Here is a 19,821-nt window from a genome sequence, read left to right as displayed (position 1 = left end):
CTAAACCCAAAAACCCAAAAATTCTAAAACACCAAACCCCGAACCCAAAACCCCAAACCCTAAAACCCTAAATCTCTAAAACCAAACACCAAACCCCAAAACCCCTAAACCCCAAATCCCTAAACCCCTAACCCCGAAAACCCTAAACCCCCCAACCTAAAACCCTAAAACCCCAAAAGAGTTTGCTTTTGACCTTCTATTAGTGTTTCATGTATTGGGTACGAAAGTTGTCCATGCAATGGGTGGCCATATGTCTACACAAAACTAGATATAGAGAAGCAAAGGTCACAGAAAATGATAAATTGACAGCATTTTACAGCATCCAAGATGAATATAAATTATATCATACTAACACACCATTGGCATCCTCTGAAAGATATGATTGGACTCTTGATAACAAGGATTATTGTATTGAACCACCTGATTTAGTCAGATACCATGCCAATACTGATCACTAACCAAAATGGTTCGAAGTCTTGGCATGCAATAGGGCCCGAACATGCGCAAAGTAGCCTTAATCGGACTGAACCATCCGGAGACACTCCATTCCGAGTGGTTCAGCCTAGTAAGGGCCCGTATGGCTTAATTATTTTTAGAGAGGCTTTCGAGAGGCTACATTAGCCAAAATTAAAATTCAAGAACTTAATTTGAATTATTCTTTTATAAAAATTTCAAAAATAATTATTAATTCAAGAACTCGTGAAATTTCAGTATCATGTACCGATGTTTTGTAAATATTTTTTTGAAGCATATACATATTTTTCCGATGGTTATGCAATTTATACATATTCTTCAATAAATTTAATATAAAAAGCATTTATGCATTGAAAATTTGTGAAAATTTAGAATTATATAAATATAGTTCGAAAGTAATTTTTAAGACAAGTAGCACCTTTTTAGACATCTTCAAACATTTTCTAAATTCTTTGAGTAATTTTAAATTAAAAATTATGGTCAATTTGCAGATGCAAAGTGATAATCAGTGCAACCTTGTTCTATATTTGATGATGAATGGTTTTAAAAATTTCAGGATTAGATAATCAACTATGAAGCCGAAAAGCAAGAATACTAAGCTAAGGATAACGAGTGGCGGCATGACCAAATAGTTATCGTCACCATTGGAGGAGCAAGTGATGTTCCTCCAAGTTGAGGAGCTGGGTCACCTAATTGATGAAAAAGCAACCAACAAGCAAGTATTCCAATATTATAGCCTGTAAGAAATGTCCTCGAGAGTTCCATCAGCCTTTTCAACAAACTTTTGGAGACTTCAACCGGAAAAGGAGATCATGGGAGAAACACGCCAAGTTGGATAGGAGGATAGCAAAGTCACCATCTTATTACTCTAGAGATCCAACAAATTATGAGGTCTCTAATTGGATGACATGGTGAAGGCCAAAATTCAAGCAGCCATCTAGGCTAGTAAGGAGGAAAAGTGGCAGATAAATAAGATGGCCAAGTGTAGAGTTTAGTTTGGACTCTCATAATACAAAGGTAGTTTTCGATTTGAGTCTATACTTTATCAAGGTTTAAGGAGAACCCAATCCGTCGGAGCTTCAAGTGTCAACTAGATAGCATCCATGTTCAGAGCTTCAAATTTTCTCTTTAAGCATAATTTTGTGGACTTCAGTTTGGAGATCCTTCTCTTATAAATCAGGATTCCTGTTTTCCAGATTCTGACTTATGGATTATAGGTTCCTGATATTGTTCGTTGAATATATTCTCCAACAGCATCTAAGTTGGCCAGTAATAAATAACAATTTTTGCAACATCTTATTGTTCAACAATTATATATCCGTTGAAAGTATTATACAATAAGATTAAGCCAAATTTAACCTTTCCATGTCATGCTTATTGTAATATAAATGAAGCTTTAATTTCTTACTATTATGTACATATTATTATTATTTTAAATCAAGTACGTATTGTTATCATTATATAAATAGTGCCCCAACTGCTTTGCACAACCATGTTACAAGCAAATACAGAACTAACATGATTGCAAAGGTAGACTTGACCGATTAAGAAAGAAATCACCGTTCTTCGTAAAAGACAGGACCCTGCCTGGACTATACAGACTCAGAGCTCATGTTCGAATCAAGATGGCACCCATGAGTGATAGGTCCCATGCCGTACATATAGCCCCATGCTTGATAAAGCCCATCCAATCGTCATAGCCATAGTGCCAATCCAATCGGATTAACTCTAAGATATCGTCACAACATTATTTTTTTAATCCTCAGACTGTTCAAACAAAATAACAACAAAACTATAATCATTATCAGGGATAACAGCATTTGTTCCAAACAAAATGAGATCATTCCAATTAAACCTACACAAATTTAACCCTCACTAGGATAACACCTACTTGTACCGAAAATCCCAACTCCATATACAAAACTGGGCCAACTTAGCTGACAATTGTTTTGAAATGAATTCTCAAACTCTGAAAGAAAACCACCCGACCATGATACAAACACAAAATGTATCTTAAAACTTGAAATTCCAACCAAGAGTAGGAAAAAAACATTTTGATTAATACATTATTCAGATATTAAACAGACACTAATGCACAAATGAAACACAAGGTGAAATGAGAAGCAACTGCTTGGAAGGCTTCAATATGCTGTGATGCCTTCTCTATATAGCGGATTGGCCCCCACCAACGGAGCCAGCAAAATTGGCCTGTGATGGTGGCCACGAAAAGTTGTCAACATCAAAATTTCTTACATCCAAGTACGAAGATTTGATAATTCCTACACCTCTTCCTCCGGCAACTATTGCTGGCCCAAACGCTCCTGAACAGCAACAGAAAATGATGGGAAACATGAGTGGCAGGGGAACATCAAAATTAATCCTTGAATGGACGTTGACATAAAGAACATATCATTTCATGCAAGCATATGAATAGGCAGATGCATGCTCAACTTTCAAAATGACACATTATAGTCGCTATAAATCTCTTAGGAAGAAATGATCTAAACCATCACGGTAGACAAATTTGTCTACTATTATGACACAAGCTCCCTCAGGCCATTTGTCATTTAACAGATCATGACTCTCTTCCCCTGTCTTTGATCATCTTCCAAGCCACCTACTAGTCCATCCCAATATAATTTCTTTTAGGAAATACACCTCTGAGATACAAGCTTAGTAACAAGGTTAGCCTAGCCAAAATTTCTTCCTGTAGCAGAGATAGTATGCATCGAATACGACACCTTAGACGAACCATATCGATGTGGGTCATAACCTAACCATGTAAAATAGGATTCAGTGTATGACTTGAATCCAAATACGTCTAGGGTATCACGAGCTCTACCATAAGAGGGCCATTTCTTTTATGTAATAAAATCCTCGCAGGCTCTACCGGGTCGTGCACCATGATCCCTATCCTATGTGGCATGACAGAATTGAGACTCATTGGTGAATCGAAGATCCTAAGCTGAGTTATATATTGTTTTGCCATGTCCACTGCTATCTCTCTGGCCACCAAATACATCGTGGCTCGAAATATCACCATCCCTTGTATCATGAAACGATCCAGCTAGCCGGCCATCCAAGAGCTCACTGATCTCCGAATGAGTGAACAAGCTCCTCAACTCTCTCCAACATAACTGCACCTCAACTCTCTCTCTTTAATTTTTTGCTGATTTTCGGCATGAAAAAAACAAAAAGAACAGGGAAGGGGAGAAGACCCTTTACCTGTTTTTGGCTTGGATGTAAGTTGAAATCCGCAAAATCTTCACCCTTTAACTGTTAAAGAGTTTGGGGCAGTACGGCCTTCCTAGCTTCTAATTATACCAACCTGTTAAATCCAATATATCCCATTTCACCAACACCAGCTCACTCTTTAACACATTAAGCCCTACTTATCCTTAAAACTCTTGGGACCAGTCTGTAGTAGTCTTACTAATTAGCTTCTCTGTGGAAAATTCCGTTAGGAACTAAATTCTTTTAATTCTCCGCATGAATGTAAACATGCATTTTTTCCGAAACACCAAGTGGATCTTTTCGTCATCTATTGCATCAAACTATCATAATTTATTGAATCAAACCTGAAGCATCTGCATTAATTTTGGATGCTGTTCCAAAAGTTGACATAGCTTATCTCGATCACATAAGAGAGTCTGTCAAAAACAAACCCAAGAGAAATAGAAGAAAAAAAGATGTCAGTCAACATAAAATGAATTGCAGAATATATTTCATACATTAAAGTCAGCAAACTATATACAAGACAAACCTGAATGGCTTCAGGTGAAGAAAAGTACTGCTGCAAAGTCATTACTGACTCTTCTTGCTGCTGAGGTGCACTATCTACTTGAAGATTTGGATTTTGCAGTTGAGCTTGCTCAAGCATCGGCTGCAGAGGTTGCAAAAGAGACTCCTGCTGTTGGGTTTCATAATAAAATTGTAACTGGGGAATATGGAGCTGCTGTGGAATCTGCAAGGGATTAACCTGTATTTGGATAGAGCTTTGTTGAATTGGCATAACTTGTTTAGAATGTGGTTGTGAGACCTGTATGGGAGGTCCAGTGTGTTGAGGCTGAGGAGGACGTGGTAGCTGCGGAGGAGGTGGTGGTGGTGGTCGGGGATGCATTGTTTGAACACTAGTCTGAGAACTAGGGACAGGCTGTGAAAGAATCGATGAGTTCTGTCCGTGTTGCAGGGTAGGTGGGCTAAACAATGTTCCAGGTACAGAAGCCGGCCTACTCATCAGCAAAGTTGGTGTAAATGCCGGTAGTGAATAAGAAGCTATGCTTGTTCCTGGTGTAGAAAAAATTCCTAAACTTGTGTCATTTATAGGAGTCAAAGGTGGAGTGAGATGGGCTGCAACACTTCCCTGATTATACAGTGAAGCCTGTGATCCAGAAATAGTTGTAGGGCAATGGGTAATTGGAGTGGAAAATGGTGGTGGCAGAGGGGGAAGCGGAGGTGTTGGATGTGCAGAGGTACTGGAAGTAAAGGTCTCCATATGTAACCTACTGCCTGAAACCGAATTCCATGAGAGCTTTGGCTCCAGAACAGGCTGGGCATTTGAAGAAGAACAGTTGCTGGTGGATAAATAATTCTCTGACTGAAGCTGCAATTTGAAGAAAGAAGTTAACCACTTCTGAAAAAAAAATGCAGATGACATGGCTCAATGCAACAAAATAGAAAAACTCTAAAAGAAGGGCTTTTCTCTCTTACATTGAGAGCTCTAACTGTATTAGGGCCATTGACATCAAATGCTTGTAGTGGATATCCTGAAGGAAGTGGTGGTTGTACATCCCGGACAATGTTCATGAAAGGCGAAGAGTGGCTTTGCACTGGTTCGGCAGTTTTTGACAGCACAGAAGAGATAGCTGAAGGGGGCATTGGAGGCAAAGGTGGTTGGCTGTTGGGAAGCTTCTGTTCGCCATACCCTTGAGATCCAACAGTTAAACAACCATCAGCTGTTTTCTGTGGGCTGTTCCTATGATAAAGCGTAGATGGGGGCATCGGTGGAACAGATGAAGAAACACCAACGAAGTGTGAAGGAAAACCAGTAAGATTTGCTGAGGGCTGTGCATCAAAACCCTTTGATCCTGCTATAGGAGAAACATATTTTGACTCTTCAGATTGCTCACGGAAGGATGGCTTATCTGCTGCTGTCAATCTCATGTTTTTCTCTGAAGAAAATTGTTGAGCCGCTGATATTTCAGACTGAGAAATAGACCGTCTCAAAGGAATATCTGAGTGGGAACCTCCATCTTCAGATGCTGGTGGCGCACCTAATTGAGAAAATCGAGAATTTTCATTCACATCTCCTTCAGTCTCCTCAACTATTGAACCTGGAGAACTTTCCCCAATGATGAGAGGAGTCTGCAAACTATTGTCAGGTTGAGGGAATGGCAGTCTCTCATCAGATTCTGATTCCTCATCAAAGACAATATCTATCTCTTGATCGTCATCAAGATCAGTCTTTAACTGCTGAGGTTTATCCAACTTAACAGGAACATTCTCATTTCCAAGGGCTGAATTCTTAATTTGTGATGCATCTCCAACTGCAACAGCCATGGGATTTTGGCGCTCCCTTTGCCTGGCCATATACTCATCCACATGAATTGATGGAGGCCTTCCACTCGTAGGTGTCCCACGCTGAGAAGAACTAACAATATTTGATCCACTACTTGCACCATCAATATTTCTCTCTCTGGCAACATAATCATCAACATGCATGGAAGGCGGTCTGCTGGTGTTAGGCTTTCGCTGACGAAAAGTATCTCTACGAGTAGGGCCAGAAGCAACATTGGTTACACCCAACCCTCGAGAAAGCACATTTGATCCAATAGCTTCAGACCCGGTATCGTCCCGTGTGCGTCTACCAGAGCCCTCTACTGTTGCCAGCTTCCTCCTTGCAGATAAAGCTGGCACCAATCGTCTGTCAAGAGAAGAATCAGGACACTCCCGCACAAACTTTTCAGCAATTCCTTCGAGCAAGTATTGATTGCCAGCTTTTTCATCTTCTTTCAACTTCCAAACATTTGAAAGGGATAATGCATCTTCATTGTCTGATGACAACATGGTCAAAGATGGCATCAACTGGGACGTCAAAACAATGGATTGAACAACATCAATGGAGGAATGAGAACCTTCACTTAGAACAATGCCTTCTGACATGGATGATGAACCAGTAGGGCTCTGCAGCAGAAACAACAAGGAATCTAAAGACTCCTTAACCTGTAAAATCAACACACTTTAGCTTTCAAACTCAAATAATTAAATCACGCAAGAAAATAAAGCATAAATCATACCTGATGCAAACCGGTCTTCCCGATTGTAGTAGTTAAATTCTCATCCTCGCTAATCCTCTGCTCTAATTTTTGTATCAAATTAAGCACATCATTTGAGTTTTTATCAGAAGAAATTGCGGCACCATCCACATCATTCAGCAGCCCAAAAAGGCACTTCGATATCAAGATTCCCTCCAAACTGTTGAGCAAATATCATGATGTGATTTCAGATTTGAAAAAACAATGTGTTTCCATATGTTATTGAAAAACTTTAGACACTCAAGGGAGAAAAACCAGTGTTTCATGGACATGGATACAAGAAGCAGGTTTGGACATGTATCCAAGTATTTGATGCAGCTGGAGGGAAAAAGGAGATACCAAGATATGCTAACACATATATTTAACTAACTTATATATGTATACCTTTAAACGTTATGTGTTTGAACATTAAAAATAAAATACTAAAAAATATTGTTTGTTAAGATCTTTTGATATATCCATTTTTTATTCAAACTTCCCAATTCACTCAAGGATAAAAGAAAAATAATACATTGTGAAGTTGTTTAAACACCTACACCCTCGACCAATCTTGAAAAAGAACTAATTAGAGGATAAACTCTCTTCCAATCTTTAAAAGTTGTTACCAAAGAGCTTCATACATATCCAGGCATCCGATATATATCTAACTATGATATGTATCCAACTTCCAACACTAATTGTTTTTTTTTGGAGCTAGAAGTGAGTGTCCAGGTAACACCGGAAAAAATTGATACTAGCTTGTAAACAGATGAAAAAAATTAAAGACAACAAAGGACTACAATTCTTAAACACTCCACAGAGAAAGGTTCAAAACTACAATAATATACAAGAGAATTAGAAGAATAAATTTTCCTCCAAATATACTAGGAGACTATGCACAGATATCTTAGCCTAGAACATATGGTGAGATACTAGTTGAGCAAATGGGGAGACCAAACTGAACCCTAGTATATATTGCACAGGTTGCTAGTAATTGGAGCATTTTGTTCTTCTTTTATCAGTGCAATGACTGCACAGAAGAAGCAACAGAAACCAAATCCTAGATGCGCCCCTATGCTGATCAATGTCCGTCCAGAACATCGAGGATGTTCTAACTTTCACTATTAGGACCAACTTCTTAGATACATCATCGATGTATTACACCCCAGCAAGGGAACATGCCAAGGCCAAGAAACGGAACAAGGCAAAAAAGACGATCGCATGATTAGGAAAAAAAACAATTACAGGTAACAGACGTACAAGACACACCCAAAAACAAATATCCTGCTTCAGGCAGCTGCAACTCAGCAGTAGAGGAAAAGCATATAGAAGAAACAGTTTATCCTTGCTGTAGTAAATCTTTCTGCTCAAATATCTTCCGAAAATCCTAACATGGAATACAACAGGCAAGACTTATCTCATAAACTGTATAACTCTATCCTGTCTGAAACCAGACCATCACTCAAGTCCACTTACCTGCCATCTCATGGAAAATTTATTTCAATAGGCCAGATCTAACTTCAAAAGCTGTAAGGACCACATGTAAATTGCTAAAGGTATGCCACTAAAGTGTTTTCCATTATCAAAAAAGATTATACTATTTCCAAAATCAAACCTACCCCTCCATCACAAAAATTATTTACAAATTAACATCCGCAAGTATGGGAGGCAAAGGATATAGAAAATCCTCATAACTTGTCCCCCTAGAACTTCTAAAAGATCCAGATGATATCCAATTTATAAACATCTAGAATGTGGTCACGCAAAGACAGTTTACTAGTCTAATAGAACAAGCCAACAAAAGAATGATCAAGAGATAACGATTTAAAGATTTTTTGTATTCAACAACAAAGCATTTCTTCTGTTCAAATTGAACAAAACTGGAGTGTAAGGAAAAAAAACCAGCAGATAGCTAACCCATCAAAAATCTTTTCTTTAATGTATCTTTTACAATATTCTAGAATGCCCAAGTAAAGAATACCAGCATTGCATCAGAATTCAGCAGCCTTTCACATTTTTACTAATCCAGTGTCAAATTAGTTTCAATACTAGTAGATTAACCACTTTCTGAATCAGATTCAACTTCATGGTTGTTAGGAGTCATGTAAGTGGAGCTGCATGCAGCTCAAGTTATACATGTGGACCAACTCTCTTGTTTGGATGCATGCAACCCAAATTTCATGGTAAATTGAGTTTCTTGTTGGTCAACAACATAGCGCTATCCTATAGTAGGTAAACTTGCGCTTAAAATGGCCATAAGACAAGTTGCAGCCGCTTAGATATGTATTTTAAATTAAACAAAAAAGGGGATTTTCTTTCTGTTCTATCTCAACTAGGTATCTTAATTTTTGAGAAAAAAAGGCCCCTCACCACCAACTGCTTCGATGCCGACCTCTTCTTCTAGAACACCCTCATCTCGATGTACATCAAGTGCTCCGACCTGGTGTCCACTTGCAACGTGTTCGATGGAATGTCCACCAGAAATGCCCCACTTTTCCAGAAACTCTCCTCCAGATACAAGAAGTAAGCTTTCTTATTAGTCAACTACTACAACTTAAGTTGCAATATGACTTGAGTTGCAATGCAATTTCAGCTACAGGGCTCCAAACAGCCCTATTTTGTTGACAATGGCAAAAGTATACCTTTATTTTTCTATCCAGCCAAGTGACTTCAATCCTTAACTCCACATAGTTCCTTCCATGTCAAGCAAAATCTCCCACTCGACATTTGACTATTGCAAAATTGTAAATTTTAAACAATGTAGCATCTACTTAGACTCTAAATTCTAGACACTGAAGAAGATGATCTTCCAAGGATAAGAAGAAACACCTTCTATATTGTTTTTTCAGAGTTCTCAAAAACGACAGGGTACCCCGTACCCATACAGGTACCATGTTGGCGCATCGACAATTTTATCTCATGTTCGTTCGGTTGGAAGATCATATCATTGCGCACCAAGAGAGAGAGAGAGCATCGATTTCATGTAGTGACACTCTACACCCTCTATACCAAGTATTAGTTCGGTATCGGTACAATAAAGTGTGCATGGCATGGTGCGGTACACCCAGCATGATGTGGTACACTCTGATATGGCGAACTTTGGTTTTTTTTTAGCCTTCATCAGCCAATGTTTCGCTTGAACGTATTATGTTGACAAAACTTGTCTAAAAAGTAACTCATCAACTTTTAACAAAGATATTGAGATTTGCAAAGGACAATCGCATATTCTAAATATGGAATGTAGAAAGACCCTAATCCACCTGGCCACTAGCCAAAAGTGTAGGATCTAATTGTAATACCCCTAAAAAAAAAAAAAAAAAAGGGGGTGGATGGGCCGGCCCGAAAAGACCGGGCCCATCCACCATATACGATCGTGCCCTAGGCACGATCGTGGGGGGAAGAAACACACAAAAAAAAAAAAAAGAGGGGGGGGAGAGGGCGCGGCGGCGGCGTGAGGTCGATCGCCGGAGGAGACCCAGCGCCGACGCCGGGATTCGGCCGGCCGCGGAGGAAGACCACTTCCCTTTGTCGAAGATTCCGACGGGTGAAGAAGCTTGGATCCGAGGGAGTTGCTCACGGGTTCTTCCACCGATCTCGCCGGAGGAACTCGCCGGAGGCAAGGTAAGCATCGTCTCCTCCTCCTTTGTCTTTGGGCCACCGTCGCCTTGGAATCCGGCCGGCAAGCCGCTAGACTGATGGGGGAAGCCGATGCCTTGTTCGGCCTTCTCCTCTCTCGTTCCGGCCGGCCGTCGCCGGGCGTGGCACCGCCGGCACCACCACACAGGCCGACGACCAGGGAGCGTCGCCCGCCGTGGGCCGCCTGCTGCCGAGCACCTCCCCCTTACCGTCGGGAAGAATGAAGAAGAGAGAGAGAGAGAGTTTTATTTGGGGCTTCTCTTCCCTTTCCCTTCTTATTATGAAACTATGAGAAAACTACATGTTATTGATTGGATATCCCTATGATAGGAAATGAAAGAAAAGGTCGAGCTTAAGCCGATTCCATTGCGGAAAGAAAAGAGGCGATACCGGTCGGACATACCCTGAAACTTTAGGCCAAATCCATTTTTGGATCACTTCTTTCGGGGTTAATCCGACCGGGATGATTCCGTACTACAGTTTGGCGGAGGAACTTTAGGACACCCTTGGGGAAATGCACCCGGTGCAGTAGCTAATCGGGTGGCATGTCTTGATTGAATACATCATTGAAAGAATCATGGGTCTACTACGTCAATTGCGTAACGAGTTGGACAGAGAGAGGCAGGAACGCCACCATGTGACATATATTTCCCTCTCTCTCTCTAATTGGGTTCTCTCTCTACACATGGATCTAGGGAGAGCATTGCTTTGTGGATTCTAGGAAGTCCTGGGATGTTTGATCTTAGAGGACCCTTTAGAGGAATCAAACAGGGGGTCCTAGATCATCATATATCTTTGATAAATTTTAATGATGACTTGATTCTGTAGGGGAACAATCTTTTGGACGAGAGGACGCTGAGCAGAGTCCTGCGCATTCCGGTTTATAGATCGCCGTGAGGGCGGGTGACTGGTTGTCTGAGCTTTCAACAAAGAGTAAGGATCCTTGTACGCCAATCCTGCATGATATAATATTTTTATACTTAGATATGTATGATATGCTATAATCCAGATAAATCAAAAATAGTTTTATATTAAATTATATTTTGATCGTGTTGGCTTGTGGTTGATATTATGATCGTATTCGCTTGTGGTTGGTATTATGATGGATGCATGCATGCGCATAACTTACACCTACATAATTGGACTGATGGATGTGGTGCACTAAACTAACTATGTGATATTGGTTGCCCCGTCACGGGCTGGAAACGTGACCGTGGTTAGTTTAAAGCCGGAAATAAATATAAAGGAATTGATGTGTGGATGTAAACTGGATTGTATGAAAAGGGACTTTGGGTTTATCTTGTTATTATGGCAGGCCCCGTCACAGGCTGAAAAATGTGGTACTTTGGTAGGCCCCCTCACAGGCTAGAAATGTGGAACTATAATGTGCAGGCCCCGCCACAGGCTGAAAATGTGATACTTTGGTAGGCCCCCTCACAGGCTAGAAATGTGGAACTATAATGTGCAGGCCCCGCCACAGGCTGAAAATGTGATACTTTGGTAGGCCCCCTCACAGGCTAGAAATGTGGAACTATAATGTGCAGGCCCCGCCATAGGCTGAAAATGTGATACTTTGGTAGGCCCCATCACAGGCTAGAAATGTGGAACTATAATGTGCAGGCCCTGCCACAGGCTGAAAATGTGATAATTTGGTTGCCCCACCACAGGCTGAGAAATGTGACTGAGATTTGACCCAAAGTCGGAAGAATAATTAATCCGGATCAAGTTAATATAGAATGAAAAGAAAAAGCATAGAAAACATTAATGAAGATTTATGAGCTATCGTATGCTATATCATTCTTGCGTGGTTGGACTTTCATTGATATTTGACGTACATACTTATATTGATTATTTGAGCCTTTTGATAGCCAATTTATGATTTCATGAAATGTACATCGATTTGTCGTGGTTTTCGAATTCATATTATTATTGTGTTGGTATGGATGTGTAGGGATTCTTACTGGGCTGTAAAGCTCACCCCCTCTTCTTCTTTTTCTTTACCAGAGTTACATGATGCATTGATTTGGACGGGATGGGCGCAGAGTGCGAGTACCCGAGTCATTAGTTAGTTGGTTTGTTTATCTTTCTTTGATGTTGATGAACATTTGAAGATCTTGTAATTGAACTAATTTGTTTATCTGGTGTGGACATGTTGGATTTGTCTATTTGAATTACTAAATTAATTGTGGATTTATTGGAATTTTGTTAAACGTAGGCCTTGCATGATCTTTAGGGCACTGCTCTAGGGCTCATGCGGCCCGTCGCGTACCGGACCCGGGTGCTGGGTTCGGGGCGTGACAGAGTGGTATCAGAGCTTAAGGTTAATGTATCCTAGGCTTTAGGGTTAGGTGAGTGTGAGTGGGGAATTATGATAGGAAAACTATCAGAGTCTTGGTTTATAATCACCTGAGATTGTAACAGGAATGATATTGTAATCTAAGGTTTAAGACCACTAGGGACTGTGGCCTTAGTGGCATTAGAGTTTGACATTTAAGATCATTGGGAATAGTGACAAAATTGGAATTTGAGTATATGTTTAAGATCACTCGGGATTGTGACAAGAATGAAATCAGAGTTTAAGGTTTAAGACCACTAGGGACTGTGGCCTTAGTGGCATTAAAGTTTGAGGTTTAAGATTATTGGAAAATGTGACCAGTTGGAATCTGAGCATATGTTTAAGATCACTAGGGATCGTGACAGAAAAATATCATAGCTTAAGGTTATGATCATTTGGGACGTGACAATTAAATTCGGTGCTTAGGGTGTAAGATCACTGGGCATAGTGATAAAATGTATGCATCGGGTTTGGTTTTCGATGAGTGTGGAAGGAAAGTATAAATTGTCTTTGATCATGATAAAAAAAAAAGGAGGTTTGACCTAAAATAACTGTACGAAGGTCAACAATGGCATATCGGTTATACCATATTCAGATATTATTTAAATGACCTGGAAGTTCAAACTTGATATGGGTTATGATGTAATCGTACTTTTGGTTTTGCTGCTAATTATTAGAGTGGGATTTGTACGTAGATCTTCCATAGTATTGGAGTGAGCTAAGAAGATTTCATAATATTGGAAAGAATGTTCTTCGAAGTTGAATATGTATGTGAATCTGTATGTGGTATTGGCATGTTTCGATATTACAAATAGGTCTATTTCCTATTGATATATTTGATTTTATTTTGAGGCTATTGAGTTGGCATATTGATGGGGAAATTCTAATTATTGAATTCATATATTTGGATTGGGCTACTGAATTTTTCTTATAATTGTTGGAGACTATTGGATGTGTTAACTTGAACTAAAGTGTAGATTTATGATCTAACCAGGAATCTTTGCCATTGAGTAGAGATTTAGATTTTGAGATGCTTATGTGAGTTATCATATGTAGCATTGATCATACATATTAAGAATCTTGGTGAAGAAAGATTTGAAGGTTGATAGAGTTAATTTCTAATCATAGTGATATTGGCTCAATGATTTTTAACCCATTGAATTTGAAGTAAATTCTTTTGGAAGGAAGGTTAATCTAAATTATGTAATTGAATTGCTAAGAAATCCAGAGTTAATTAAATCTGGATATTTTGGATTCTAAGTTGTGGAGATCATGTAGTGACCTTAAACTTGATTAATGGCTTGAGGGTTAGTTATGGTTAGTATCTTCTACATAAATTTCAATTAAAGTTTTGAAATCTGGATTTTCTTATTCCTAGTGCAAAGTGATATTTTGGTCATAAATCATTTAGAGACCTTAGAGTATTTAATGGATTAAATCAGAGTGCACAGCGGAAGTGTGGTGGTTTGAGTTATTTTGAAATTGGTTAAGGACATTAATATTTAATGTAAAAGGTATTATGATGGAACACTTGAGTTAGTTTCTAGTAAAGGAGAATGGTGTTGATTCTATGGATGATCTAAAGGTAGCTATGTAATTCTCACCAGTGGATTCTTCTATTGTTGACAACTTTTGGGAGAATCTTGGGCATGTTAAATTTAGCATTTACGATTGATGATTCCTTGGTTGGTCTTAGACTTGGAATGTTTTAACATGGATCTCTTATTTGTTGAAATGATGTGGGAGAAAGAAAAGAAAAATGATTATAGAATATTAAGAGGATTTGATACTAAAGATTTCTCCTATTTCTATTAAGCCAATTATGATCTCTGGGTAGAATTAAGAGAAATTAATTTCTTTGGGATATAATTATGACAGTTTAATCCAAGGTTGGGAATTTGGAATTCTTTTGAAGGAGATCAAAAGAACTTAATACGTGTGGTAAATAGAAAGGATTAAGTTTTGAGATGCTGTAATTTTTGTATGTCAAATCTTGTGGGTAGGTACTCCGAGAGGGAGACTATTTGAAATCTCAGGGATGATATAATGGATGCAAATCTTTTTTTTTAAAAAAAAAAAAAAATTTGAGGCTTCAAGTAAGTTAATTTCGAGGACGAAATTTTTTTTAAGGGGGAGAGTATGTAATACCCCTAAAAAAAAAAAGGGGGGGGGTGGATGGGCCGGCCCGAAAAGACCGGGCCCATCCACCATATACGATCGTGCCCTAGGCACGATCGTGGGGGGAAGAAACACACAAAAAAAAAAAAAAGAGGGGGGGGGAGAGGGCGCGGCGGCGGCGTGAGGTCGATCGCCGGAGGAGACCCAGCGCCGACGCCGGGATTCGGCCGGCCGCGGAGGAAGACCACTTCCCTTTGTCGAAGATTCCGACGGGTGAAGAAGCTTGGATCCGAGGGAGTTGCTCACGGGTTCTTCCACCGATCTCGCCGGAGGAACTCGCCGGAGGCAAGGTAAGCATCGTCTCCTCCTCCTTTGTCTTTGGGCCACCGTCGCCTTGGAATCCGGCCGGCAAGCCGCTAGACTGATGGGGGAAGCCGATGCCTTGTTCGGCCTTCTCCTCTCTCGTTCCGGCCGGCCGTCGCCGGGCGTGGCACCGCCGGCACCACCACACAGGCCGACGACCAGGGAGCGTCGCCGGCCGTGGGCCGCCTGCTGCCGAGCACCTCCCCCTTACCGTCGGGAAGAATGAAGAAGAGAGAGAGAGAGAGTTTTATTTGGGGCTTCTCTTCCCTTTCCCTTCTTATTATATTTCCCTCTCTCTCTCTAATTGGGTTCTCTCTCTACACATGGATCTAGGGAGAGCATTGCTTTGTGGATTCTAGGAAGTCCTGGGATGTTTGATCTTAGAGGACCCTTTAGAGGAATCAAACAGGGGGTCCTAGATCATCATATATCTTTGATAAATTTTAATGATGACTTGATTCTGTAGGGGAACAATCTTTTGGACGAGAGGACGCTGAGCAGAGTCCTGCGCATTCCGGTTTATAGATCGCCGTGAGGGCGGGTGACTGGTTGTCTGAGCTTTCAACAAAGAGTAAGGATCCTTGTACGCCAATCCTGCATGATATAATATTTTTATACTTAGATATGTATGATATGCTATAATCCAGATAAATCAAAAATAGTTTTATATTAAATTATATTTTGATCGTGTTGGCTTGTGGTTGATATTATGATCGTATTCGCTTGTGGTTGGTATTATGATGGATGCATGCATGCGCATAACTTACACCTACATAATTGGACTGATGGATGTGGTGCACTAAACTAACTATGTGATATTGGTTGCCCCGTCACGGGCTGGAAACGTGACCGTGGTTAGTTTAAAGCCGGAAATAAATATAAAGGAATTGATGTGTGGATGTAAACTGGATTGTATGAAAAGGGACTTTGGGTTTATCTTGTTATTATGGCAGGCCCCGTCACAGGCTGAAAAATGTGGTACTTTGGTAGGCCCCCTCACAGGCTAGAAATTTGGAACTATAATGTGCAGGCCCCGCCACAGGCTGAAAATGTGATACTTTGGTAGGCCCCCTCACAGGCTAGAAATGTGGAACTATAATGTGCAGGCCCCGCCACAGGCTGAAAATGTGATACTTTGGTAGGCCCCCTCACAGGCTAGAAATGTGGAACTATAATGTGCAGGCCCCGCCACAGGCTGAAAATGTGATACTTTGGTAGGCCCCATCACAGGCTAGAAATGTGGAACTATAATGTGCAGGCCCTGCCACAGGCTGAAAATGTGATAATTTGGTTGCCCCACCACAGGCTGAGAAATGTGACTGAGATTTGACCCAAAGTCGGAAGAATAATTAATCCGGATCAAGTTAATATAGAATGAAAAGAAAAAGCATAGAAAACATTAATGAAGATTTATGAGCTATCGTATGCTATATCATTCTTGCGTGGTTGGACTTTCATTGATATTTGACGTACATACTTATATTGATTATTTGAGCCTTTTGATAGCCGGTTTATGATTTCATGAAATGTACATCGATTTGTCGTGGTTTTCGAATTCATATTATTATTGTGTTGGTATGGATGTGTAGGGATTCTTACTGGGCTGTAAAGCTCACCCCCTCTTCTTCTTTTTCTTTACCAGAGTTACATGATGCATTGATTTGGACGGGATGGGCGCAGAGTGCGAGTACCCGAGTCATTAGTTAGTTGGTTTGTTTATCTTTCTTTGATGTTGATGAACATTTGAAGATCTTGTAATTGAACTAATTTGTTTATCTGGTGTGGACATGTTGGATTTGTCTATTTGAATTACTAAATTAATTGTGGATTTATTGGAATTTTTGATAATCATAGGCCTTGCATGATCTTTAGGGCACTGCTCTAGGGCTCATGCGGCCGGTCGCGTACCGGACCCGGGTGCTGGGTTCGGGATGGTATCAGAGCGGACTCGGCACATAACTTATGTGGACTAGGGGACACTGCAGCACAGATCCATTGGGGTTGACCACGGACCGATCGTGGTGTTTGTGATTAAATTTGAATGGATTTGAACCCTTAGCCTGACGAGGACGTCAGGGCTTGAACGGGGGGAGTATGTGAGGACCCGTGCGGGCGTGTGTTTAGTCCTACATCGGTTATTCGCTGGGTAGATCTTGGGTACTTATACAGGATCAAGGAACCCAAATAATACCTTCCGGCTAGCCATTTTGGGTGAGGTCCTGGGTTGTTACACTAATCCAGCAAAGATCAAGGACACCAGCAAATCAAATTATAACAAGTTGCCCAGCTAACAGAACAGCAGTCCACGAGAATATTTAAAGCACAAATCCAGTAACCATTTCTAGATTCAATACATACTTGATGTAGATAACTTTGTCTACAGTTTGTACATATCAAGTATCTCAGATAAGTACCATAAACAGTTCTACATAGAAAATGAAGTGTTACTTGAGAATGGGATGAACATCATAGTTCAGCAATCGTTGCTCTTTAAGCGAGCGTATGCATCATTCTCATACAAGTAATATTCTAAGTTCCTCCACCTAATTTTATGATTTCACACCCTTTTATTATTCTAGCATTCTTAGTCCAGAACATTTTAAAATGTTATGTATACGAAGGAACATATGCTTAAATTTAGTTTCGCCACAAAGTCAATGTAAATGAGATTGCGGGAGAACCACTTGATGCATTTCTAAGAGCATATAAACATGTACAAATTTCTAGCTTTTTAATTTCAGTGAAATATGCTTGCACATAGGTGAGCTTTATACACTAAGGATCTCAATATTGAATACTTGCTAGATCTAAGAATATGACAAATGTTGCTACATGCATATCAGTGATAAATAAGCAGCACACATATTCATGACAGGGTTTATTATTTTTATACGCAATAAAGGAAGAATTTAGATTTATGACCCTTAGAAACAAGAAACAAAAAAAGTTCAAAATCAAATGTGCATGTAAATTTCCTGATACTAAAGAATATATGTTGTTAAATTTCAAGAAGATGGGAGTATAAAGACCATTGAGCATCAAGATAGACATTCATGCTCTCTACCATAATTATGCTTGATCAAATCTCAAGAAACCTTGCAGTTCCTTGTGTAAAACAGTAACTATTGCCAAACGCAGGATCATAATCCTAAGAAGCTACCATTGGTTTTAATGTAAAATATGTCGCCTTTAATTTCTATCAAAAATAACATTAATGCCTTTTTTTACTTCTCACAATAATATAAAAATACAGTTTGTGCTTCTCCAGTACTCCCATAGTTTCAGAATTGAGGTACCCCACTAGCATCTTTTCCCTTTTTAACCCAAACTGTAGCTACAAGTGAAATGATCTTCCTCAAGAAAAAATATTCTATATCAGAATTAAATAGCAAAATGTTTCAGAATGCATGTGCTAAATCATCATTGCCTCCAGAAATCATGATTAAAAAGTTCAAATTTCACAGTCTTCCCTACATTTGCTCTTTGTAACAAATAAATAGATGTTAGCAATCATTGGTATATTCTCTATGTAAAATGGACAAACCCATCTGATTCATCAAGTAAAATTATTACACTTTAACAAAGCTTCCATGATGGTGCTATAACTATCTGAAAACACCTACGAACATTCTCTTATTCTAAAAAATTAACAGAAGAACAGTGAAAAGACTAAAATTTCAAGAAAAATTTAGTTCTCTGTTTAGAAAAAATAGTACGAGAAAACCTCTCTTTTCCTCTATGCAATGAAGCTCGGATCATTGGTAAATCTTGCATATACAAAAGAAAGAAGTGTATCTGGTGAAGTTTAGATGATGTTAGAACACTATACAGGTAAAAATGATTTTATGAAACTAAATATTACAAATCAATTGAAATGACGTGCTTTCAATATAGTATAAGAGGAAGGTATGTAAGCAAAAAAGAAGAAATTCAACTTACTCATCACTATCCCTGGAAAGAGAGAGAGCACTCAAAGACAATGCAAGAGCTATTTCAACTACAATTGTCAGAGTACAGTCCTTCAACTCCAGGGATCTCAAAAGCTTCTTGAAGCAATTTAAGAAGGGGGGAGGCGACCTCCATTCGTACTCATTTGAAGTGGTATTATCACCATATCTCTGATCTCGTTCTGTTTGCTCAAGGGTAAAAGATCGCATTTGTGAAAAGAGGGAAGCAAGAGCACTTCTACCCTGACTGCAGGAAGTTAATTCCTTGAAAGTCGCAAGAGATGCTAACAATTCCCTTCCAACTGGCAGAACCTGACAAAACAATCTATCTATCATGATTGAGGAAAACTAAATTAAAGGAAAAAAAAAGGTTCAAGAGTTAGCAGAAAAAATGAGCAAAAGAAAAGAAGGGTACAATGAGTACTCTATGAGGGATGAACAATTGACTGGAATATCAAATCATGGAGATATAGTCACTGCCTGCTGCCTAGCAGCCAAATGTTTTCAGCATCATAACTAAGGAGAGACCATCTCTCATCATTCTAAAGTAAAATGTTTACATGAATGATATCAAAACAATGAGGTCAATTTATTCTTAAAAACAAGAACGTTAAACTGTTCCATACTAAGAACTAGTGTTCTAATCAAAGATCGC

General features: G+C 39.5%; 1 protein-coding gene and 1 long non-coding RNA gene across 6 annotated transcripts; one reads left to right on the top strand and one right to left on the bottom strand.

Annotated features, from left to right (window-relative positions):
- Positions 1-2,485: 2,485 nt before the first annotated feature.
- Positions 2,486-19,534, bottom strand: LOC113462801 (protein virilizer homolog). Of its 5 annotated transcripts, XM_039129647.3 has the most exons (7): positions 19,159-19,522; positions 6,771-6,948; positions 6,609-6,696; positions 5,185-6,527; positions 4,238-5,077; positions 4,053-4,124; positions 2,486-2,795 (listed from the first exon to the last, which is right to left on the bottom strand). In XM_039129647.3, exons 1-7 carry the CDS (start codon positions 19,500-19,502, stop codon positions 2,775-2,777), a joined length of 2,886 nt encoding a protein of 961 aa, XP_038985575.2. In that variant the 5' UTR covers positions 19,503-19,522; the 3' UTR covers positions 2,486-2,774. The 5 variants fall into 5 exon arrangements, with proteins under 5 accessions (XP_038985575.2, XP_088577292.1, XP_088577295.1 ...); XM_088721166.2 differs by having other exon boundaries at positions 5,185-6,696; positions 19,159-19,534; XM_088721169.2 differs by lacking the exon at positions 19,159-19,522 and adding an exon at positions 9,138-10,077 and having other exon boundaries at positions 5,185-6,696.
- On the top strand, positions 10,249-17,049 carry LOC148703292 (uncharacterized). Its single transcript, XR_015986806.1, has 5 exons — positions 10,249-10,388; positions 11,232-11,336; positions 12,408-15,206; positions 15,686-15,790; positions 16,862-17,049. It is a non-coding gene; the product is annotated as an uncharacterized LOC148703292 (long non-coding RNA).
- Positions 19,535-19,821: the final 287 nt, after the last annotated feature.

This window comes from Phoenix dactylifera, chromosome 5, assembly GCF_051530095.1.
Source record: "Phoenix dactylifera cultivar Ajwa chromosome 5, Ajwa_hap1_PhDact_Kaust_v1.1, whole genome shotgun sequence".
Taxonomy (NCBI): domain Eukaryota; kingdom Viridiplantae; phylum Streptophyta; class Magnoliopsida; order Arecales; family Arecaceae; genus Phoenix; species Phoenix dactylifera.
Note: the sequence above shows the minus strand (reverse complement) of the source record. Positions and strands in the feature narration are given on the sequence as shown.

What these genes read in the sequence shown, in the direction of transcription:
- LOC113462801 (XM_088721166.2), bottom strand. Translation starts at nt 19,502, where the DNA reads ATGATAGATAGATTGTTTTGTCAGGTTCTGCCAGTTGGAAGGGAATTG. An exon ending in GGAAGACCGGTTTGCATCAG is followed by an intron (nt 6,697 to 6,770) that starts GTATGATTTATG and finishes TTGATTTTACAG; the next exon opens with GTTAAGGAGTCTTTAGATTC. An exon ending in AATTAATGCAGATGCTTCAG is followed by an intron (nt 2,796 to 4,052) that starts GTTTGATTCAAT and finishes GTTGCTGTTCAG; the next exon opens with GAGCGTTTGGGCCAGCAATA.